Source organism: Hemibagrus wyckioides, linkage group LG23, assembly GCF_019097595.1.
Source record: "Hemibagrus wyckioides isolate EC202008001 linkage group LG23, SWU_Hwy_1.0, whole genome shotgun sequence".
NCBI classification, from domain to species: domain Eukaryota; kingdom Metazoa; phylum Chordata; class Actinopteri; order Siluriformes; family Bagridae; genus Hemibagrus; species Hemibagrus wyckioides.
In genome coordinates, this window is record NC_080732.1 from 11,962,364 (window position 1) to 11,971,723 (window position 9,360).

At 35.8% G+C, this 9,360-nt stretch overlaps 1 protein-coding gene across 1 annotated transcript; it reads right to left on the bottom strand.

Annotated features, from left to right (window-relative positions):
* Positions 1-1,656: 1,656 nt before the first annotated feature.
* On the bottom strand, positions 1,657-7,468 carry LOC131343897 (receptor activity-modifying protein 3-like). Its single transcript, XM_058375748.1, has 3 exons — positions 7,170-7,468; positions 4,258-4,411; positions 1,657-3,210 (listed from the first exon to the last, which is right to left on the bottom strand). The coding sequence occupies exons 1-3, from the start codon at positions 7,300-7,302 to the stop codon at positions 2,958-2,960; spliced, it is 540 nt and encodes a 179-aa protein (XP_058231731.1). The 5' UTR covers positions 7,303-7,468; the 3' UTR covers positions 1,657-2,957.
* Between the last annotated feature and the right edge of the window lie 1,892 nt (positions 7,469-9,360).

Below are 9,360 nucleotides of genomic sequence, written 5' to 3' on the forward strand. Positions count from 1 at the left end.
CTCTGCAATTCTGTGCTTCTAACTTTGTTATGTTCAGGTGACCAAAACCTTTGCACTAACATCATTGTGTGTTTGTGTGCGTGCGCATGCATGACTTGTTGCCATACAACAGTTAATACTCTGGGTTACTTATTCTAGCCCCACCACCACCACCAAGCCACCACTGTTGGGCTATTAAGCTTGCACTCTGACCCCAGGTTCCAAAAAGGATAAAAAGCAAAATTTCACTGTTCTGTAAAGTATATGTGACTAATAAAGGCTTAGTCTTCAATGTGTTTAACAGCTTTAGTAACATCAAAGACAAGATATGGTCTGGTCAGAATTTGAGGCCATTCTGACCTAGATCATACAATATTTCAATATCATACAATAGTTTTGTTTTTATTTGTAAGTTATACAGCGTTTAGCTTTCCGCAGAAACAGATTTTCACTGCAGACCCTTTAATGAGTTGAAATACAATAATTGTCATTTTGAATATCATTTCCTTCTCTTATTTATGTTTCCTTAGTTATTTCTCGTGCCTGTAGATGGCGGCAATATACTTCCACAAGACTGTAGTGGCTCTGGAAAATGGAAACTTCTTTTTTTTTTTGTTGTTGTAATGTTTTTTTTTCTGGATCATGAATTGGCATGAGAGAAAATTATTTGATATACACCTTTCTCAGGGTTATCAAGACATTCCAAGGAATTTGGCTTTCACATTTTGGCTTCACTGTAGCTCCCTGACATTTCCCCTTACTTTCTGATAAAGGTTAGTGAGTTTTTAGTATTGTTTGGTAATGTCCTACATTTTCATTACTGAGAACTTATACAAAATTATATACATTACCGCTCAAAAGTTTGGGATATCAGTTGCATATTTCAGCTTGATTTCAGCAACGAAGGAAGACTCCATCAGTCAATCCATCTTGTGGGAGATGCTCCAGGAAGCATGGGGTGAAATCTCATCATATTATCTTGAAAAATTGACAGCTAGAATGCCCAGGCTGTAATTGCTGCAAAAGGTGTTTTGGGGTTTTTTTGATGAAGGCAAAGTTTGAAGAAAACATTCATCATTTCCATCAAAATCATTATTCCTAACTCTGACATGTCAGCATGTCCTTTTCTTTTGCTATATTTTCTGTTCAGACTAATTTCATGTGTGTTTCCTTGGAAAATAATAACATTTTTAAGTGATCCCAAACTTCTCAAGCACAGCAGTGAGTGTATGTGTCGCTTCCTCTTATACACTATTTCTTGTAGGAGAAACATTCAAAACTGGGGTGGCAGATCGCCAAACTGTTCATGAGGTCAAAATCCAAACTCAGTGTGAGTACATCTGTTTAAATCAGAGGTTATGATGTGGCCTTAATGGATGCTTTCAGCAGTGTGTGGGGGCTTTAAAAGAGTTTCACATGCAGACAATGCTGTCCCATAAAAACAGTTCACCAACCAACATAATGCTGTGGTGAGAGATTTGATCATTTGATTCACTGAAATATTGAAATTCACCAAGAATTCTGAATAAAATAGAGACATTTAATAGAGAACCAATTCACTGCCATGATTACGTAAATTACAGGCTTTCCATGTAGTCACTAAGTAGTCCCCTGTGATTGGTGAGACCTCAGATGTTAGCTTTAAACTTTTCTATAAAAGATTGACCAAACAAGGCATAAGAGATTCTATTTTTATTCTTCACAGCGCAAAATATGGCATTAACTTATAAGCTAGTAAGATTCACTCAGTGATTTAATGCATAAACAGGAAATTAATGCCAGAGGCATTCATCATATTTAATAATAATAATAAAAAACATCCTTTGAAACTGTTTCTTCTATTAATGGCATGTTGCTGCACTGGAACAAATAGTTTCATTTTCAGCCAGAAATAAATATCATATAAAATGAGATTATACATCATGCATCATCCCATTTTTTATCAACAAATTAAACCTTCATAGCCCTGGGACTGATTTTTGCACCATAAAGATCATTGTAAGATAGCAATGTGAGTACAGCACTAAAACCCCACTTTTTGAAAACCAGGACCTAAATAAAAATGTTTAACTTCATATTAGTCATAGAACATTGTAATTTGTTTCAAAAGGTTAAAGATGGAGTACAAATACTGTGCGCTGCAATAAAAAGAATTAAGTTCAAGAGGTTTTATTTCTACTGTAGTTCTTATATCACTGGGGGTTGGGAATATGTCTGTGTGGATGAGACTACTCAGTTGCAGTAATGTGGAGAAGGAAGGAAGGAAAGAAGGAAGGCCAGTGGGGGTTGACATCCTGTTTGGATTGTCTGTTTGTGAGTGTGGGAAAAGGGTAAAAATTGATGTTAGTGGGAAAGAGACAGAGCAGAAAAATATCAGGCTATGTGCATATCTCTATACAGTATCTCTATTTTGTACCCTCAATTCACATACACTGTATGATATTCCATTTTAATTTATTCTATGTACATAAGAATAATGTATATGGTGTATATATCAACACAGTGTCTTGTGGCACCAGGTACAACAATGTATATTTATATAATGTATATTCAAAAAAATTGTGCATCAATTTCTAACAGTTTTTGTACCCCATGAAAGCCTATGTCCACTCTATTATTGTTGATTCTGGGAAAGTATTTTATGTCCTTGTCAGAGTTTAGTTTGAAGGACCAGTGCCTTATAAGTGCAAACGAACTGGGGATAGTTTTGTCCATTCAGTTTGTGTCTTAGGGTCACTCACATACTTTTCCTTTCCATGCACCATGCACACTGTCATACTTCAGGATCATCTCCATATTATTCAATATCAGTTAGGCCTTTAGACCTCAACTGCTCAGTTGCATCTCATCTCATCAAGTCACTTCAATCAAAGGTGTCAGCCAAATGGTTTACATGCAAATACAAAAGCCAGGTGAGTGGTACTTTGGGTAAAACTGGTCTTATATACCATATGCATAACATCTTCAACCTATAGGTACTATCTTTGCTTGCTGCAACATACCACTGATGTGACCATGGCCAGTGTAAGTAAGACTGTAACTATGATAAGAATATTTATGGTTGAGTTGAAAGTGTCTTCAAGAGTGTCACTTGGGTCCTTGTTTTTCGTGCAGTTGGAAAAGAATTGTTTGTGGATAAGGATAATATAGTGCTCTACCACTGGGTGGGGCCAAAAACAGCCGATCTTCACTGAATTGTTCTCTGCGCAGGATGTAAAGTAGTGGTATGCACTGTAGAGAGAAACAAGAGATTGTGTTCAGTCACTACTTTAGAAACATGATACACATTACTGAAATGGTAATTAATGCGGAAATTACTGAAGGTATGAAATTTGACATATATCATACAGTCAGAGATTTCTGGATAATAGATGTTTATCCAGACTCATAATGCTTATTTCATGTAAAGGAAAACCTATTCATATATACACTACCAATGTACAAAGAGACCTTCTGGTTGAACCCTGGGTTTCTGCCATGTATCACCTACATTTATAAATCTGTGGAACTATATGAAGCTTTTTGGGGTCACAGTGCAAAGTGTACCACACATTGCAGCAGCTTTTCCCAACATGCAGCCTTGAAAATGAATAGCCCGTCCCCTTACTCCAGCGCCAGCAACTGGACCAATGTTGCTGGTCTTAAAACAGACTGCTCTTCAGATATACAGTTCTTTTGAGTACCAGATTAACTTGGGTGTCAGAGCTGGGCCTCTCCAGTCTGAAAGGTCTGACTTGTGGATGGCAAGCTACACGAAGCCCTGATACTATTATATAATATTCCGAAACACATCACTTTTTCAAAATATCTAATTATAATGTTATTAAATAATAAAGAATAGTCACAAACAACTAAATTCATGGTGGAATATGACCCTAAATTCAATCCCAGACTTTTGCTAGGTTTGTGCCAATTTGTCACTCTTCTGTTCAGGCTTTTCCAGCATACCAGCTATAGTTGAAATGGCTAATGGACCGTGTATTATAGCTGCACACTGTATATGAATATGCTTATTCAGTGTTTATTTAGCAGTACCTGAGGGTTTTAATGAAGGCCAAAAAGAGTCTCTTTATGGGGCACTTGCTTCAATTGACATTGACTTTGAATGAAAATTTTAGAACGGAATATGAATTAAGATTAAGTGAACTACTATGTTGCTTTTGTAAAGGTTGATGGCAACCTAATTAATCTGGTTATACAAAGATATATAAGATCTATATGGGAGTCTTATACTGTTCAGCTGTAATCTAGCATGATGTAGAAAATATAAGTGGTTACCTAATAAAATGGGTAAAGTCGCACGAATAATTGGGGTGTAACTCAGCCATTTCAGTCTTGAAGTGTCCTCCACACTCCTCCATCTCCAGGTGAAGAGCTGTCGTATTACACTCCAGAACGTGAGGACTGCATGTGACTTTTAACTCAATGTTCTCTTTTGGTATAAACAGAATTGTCAGAAACATTTTATCTGCACATTACAGATGTAAAAAAGCAACAACAAAGGTACAAGTATTAATACGTTTATCTAGAATACATAACTCTTGTTAAGACAGCTCTGGAAAAACAATAAGAGACCACTGCAAAATAATCAGTTTCTTATGTTTTTTTCTTCCAGGTTCATGTATTGCTGAGATGAACAGTTTTGGTTCATTTTTTTTGTGAACTGCTGATAGTTTTATTTTTATTTAATAATAACTATAGAGTGTATATTTAAAGGAAATGACAACACATCAAAATAACCCAAGATCCTGCAGTATTTGCAGAGCTTTAATAACTCAAATAAAACAAAATGCAAATCATTTGTAAACAAATGCTTTGGCTAAATAACATTAAGAAATCAGTATTTGGTGGAATAACCCCGATTTGCATGCGTTTTGGCTCCATGCTCTCCACCAGTTTTTCACGTTGCTGTTGGGGAACTTTATACCACTCTTTTTTGCAAAAAAGCAAACAGCTCAGCTTTGCTTGCTGGTTTTTTGACCATCCATTTTCCTCTTGATGACATTACAGATGTTTTCAATAGGGTTCAAATCTGGAGATTGGGCAGTGGTCTCTTATTTTTTTTTTTTTCAGAGCTGTATTATTCTTACTGCCTTTATTAATATTTTAAGATCGTAAGAAAATAATTTGGGATTTTTTATGTTATGTACATGTATGATTTTGGATCTTTTGGATTTTTTTTCCATTTGCATCTCAATGCATTGTTCACTCCCACTTAATAAACTATGATATGATATGATAATAAATGCTGTAGAACCATACAGTGTTCAGAGGATAACCTGAGGAGGAAACATTTAGAATTGATATAAAAGGTCTACACACTCATGTTAAAATGACCAATGTTTTGTTGTAATAAAATGAAACGAAGATAAATCGTAGAACATTTTTTCCACCCTCAATCTATGTGAAACTACAATGTGAAAAAAAAAAAAACCCTAAGTGAAAAATAATCAGGAACATTTTAGGGAAAATAGGAAAAAAAAATGATGATTGGATTGCAAAAAACCTGGCTGCATACTGTAAGTGTGTGCACCCTTTTACAACTGGGGATGTGGCAGTGTTTAGAACGAAGCAATCATATTCAATTTCATAAGACCAAAGTATATATTCTGGTTAACCACAAAGAAGGGTCAGCTGTTTCTGCAGGATTTTCTTCACATCTTTGTGGTTTCATTTGACTGCTGGGGCTATGGTCCACAAAAATCATGGTATCTCACTTGTTGAAAGGTATCAATCAGTAGAGGGGAATCTCCAAAATACTAGACATCAACAAGTAGAGAAAATGGAGCACAAATTGAGAAAATTTAAAACCAAAACATACTGGGAAGTTTAAAGGAGCAATGTTAAAGGAGCTACAGGAAGGAGCTGACAAGGACTGATTATGCTGTAAGCGTGACTACAAACTTTTATATTTTTCACATGTCTGGGCTATGGGGCGGGGTGGATAGATGGAAGCATTTTCTCACAAAAAGCAAACCTATATCACCCCAAACATTGTAGTGAAATGTCTTATAATCTGATGAGGCCAACTCCAAAAGTTATAATAATTCTATAGGTGGAAAACGTTTTGAAACAAATGATCTTGGTTTCATTTTATTCTAACACAAAAACCTGCCATTTTAAAAGGGTTGTGTTTTTTTTTTATCTATTGTTTTCTATCTAAAACGCTGTGGAGGGCATTTTGTCGTCATGCTTTGGGTCCACTTCTCCCCACTTGTGAGAGGTTACTACAAATCAGTTTTTCTTAGTACCTTTATCCTGTAAATGTTGTTAATGATACATAAATATTAATAAATCTAACAAAGCATGTTTCAAGTCAATTTTATTTGAATCAAGGGCAATATTTTTGTTTGTACATGAACAATTTACTCAAATCTTTAGCCTAAGGTTGTGTTGAAAAATCTCATTACTGCAAAAAAAAAAATTACACATGCACAATATTACACAAATCTGAAAAATCATTATTACTTAATGATCATTAACACCTTCAAGAGTTCATCGCAGTACAATCACACCAACCTTCCTTAACACTGAACTACCAGACCACCACATCATGACCTAATAAACCTGCCTGGGTTTACACGAAGAGAGTGAACCAAAAGAACTTGATCTTTCAAAACACTTCATAATACAATAGTCTCAGTCCTTAAGACCAATACAAAACAAGAAACTTTGAAAACACCACCATCATTAATACAGCATCCATAATGCTCAAGGTGAACACCGTGAACACCTCTGCAAATCGAGCTCGGAAACCACGCCCACTTCACAATCGGTTCAGGTAAACTTAAATAAAATATATAAATAAAAACAATCAAATAAAATTTCTAATTTTCTAGTTCTTTACAAAAGAATAGTCAAATTAACCCTGTAAAGTAGACTAATTAAGACAAGAAGCTATACCGAGTAGAAAACTGCGTTCACACATACACCACTATAAAATGCACGTGAATGATGTGTAAATGTGGAGAAAGTCGAATTAGCCCTATAATGTTTTCAGCAAACATAAATCTTTAATGCACCCTGGCAATATACAGGAAAATTGACATTCTTAGTGCAATTGGCAAAAAAAAAAAAGAAGAAGTAGAGACTTCATCAGGAACAAATCTTTCTATTTTTTTCCCCCAACAGACAATAAAAGTTGTTGACTAGGTTTCTGTTGCCAAAATAATAGATTTCATTTTACTCACCTAAAAATCCTGCTACAAAAAATAACAGCAGCTTTCGGGCATTAATATCCATTTGGAAGAAATTTCGAGTCCTACGATATGTTTCCTTATCCTCAGTTTGTGGACAAATGTTCAATAAAATATAAATCGTCATACACCAATAATAATAATAATAATAATAATAATAATAATAATAATAATAATAATAGCAGTCGAAAGCCACGCGGTTGAGGAAAGTGTGCAGGAAAAAAGACGAATAGAGAACAACTCGATGGTCTTAAGCAGAAGCTTCCGCCGGACCGAGCCGGACCTCCTCCTCCTCCTCCTCCTCCCCCTCCTCTGTGGGAACTTCTGCAGGTCAAACCATCTGCGCATCAAAACTGTGCTTCGCAGAATACAGGACATTACGTAGTGATGGCGCAATAAACACTCCCAAAGCATGGCCCCGCGAGACAGAAGACGAGCTTCAGTTTGGAAGATGAACGTGAAGAAAAAAAATGACAAGAAGAAAAACTCTTCCGAAGAATCTAAGAAATAACACACACAGGGACATGCAGTTTTAGTTAGGTCGCCTATTTTTCTATTACACCACATCTCCAAGTATTTTTAGAAGAAGAGGAAGAAGAAGAAAGCCTTGATTATTGCCACATTACATTACAACACAGTGGAAATCTTCCTTAGTGCATATCCCAGCTTTAGAGGTGTTCAGTAAGTCATGAGGTCCTCAGTCCTAAAGACTTTTCTGTGCATGAAAACATAGTTATAGCTTCACACCTCACTGTTACAACATACTGATCATAACACTGGACACTCATATAAAGGACACTCATAACACTGGACACTCATATAAAGGACACTCATAACACTGGACACTCATATAAAGGACACTCCCAACACTGGACACTAATATAAATGACACTTATAACACTGGATCCTCATATAAAGGACACTCATAACAATGGACACTCATATAAAAGACACTCATAACACTGGACACTCATATAAAAGACACTCATAACACTGGACACTCATATAAAGTACACTTCTAACACTGGACACTCATAACACTGGACACCCATATAAAGGACACTCCCAACACTGGACACTAATATAAATGACACTTATAACACTGGATCCTCATATAAAGGACACTCATAACAATGGACACTCCTATAAAAGACACTCATAACACTGGACACTCATATAAAAGACACTCATAAAACTGGACACCCATATAAAGTACACTTCTAACACTGGACACTCATAACACTGGACACCCATATAAAGTACATTTCTAACACTGGACACTCATATAAAGTACATTTCTAACACTGGACACTCATATAAAGTACATTTCTAACACTGGACACTCATATAAAGTACATTTCTAACGCTGGACACTCATATAAAGTACACTTCTAACGCTGGACACTCATATAAAGTACACTTCTAACACTGGACACTCATATAAAGTGCACTTCTAACACTGGACACTCATATAAAGTACACTACTAACACTGGACACTCATATAAAGTACACTACTAACACTGGTCACTCATATAAAGTACACGTCTAACACTGGACACTCATATAAAGTACATTTCTAACACTGGACACTCATATAAAGTACATTTCTAACACTGGACACTCATATAAAGTACATTTCTAACGCTGGACACTCATATAAAGTACACTTCTAACGCTGGACACTCATATAAAGTACACTTCTAACACTGGACACTCATATAAAGTACACTTCTAACACTGGACACTCATATAAAGTACACTTCTAACACTGGACACTCATATAAAGTACACTAATAACACTGGACACTCATATAAAGTACACTTCTAACACTGGACACTCATATAAAGTACACTTCTAACACTGGACACTCATATAAAGTACACTTCTAACACTGGACACTCATATAAAGTACACTTCTAACACTCACATAAAGGACACTCATAACACTGGATCCTCATATAAAGGACACTCATAACACTGGACACTCATATAAAGTACACTTCTAACACTGGACACTCATATAAAGTACACGTCTAACACTGGACACTCATATAATGTATACTTCTAACACTGGACACTCATATAAAGTACACTTCTAACACTGGACACTCATATAAAGTACACTTCTAACACTGGATCCTCATATAAAGGACACTCATAACACTGGACACTCATATAAAGTA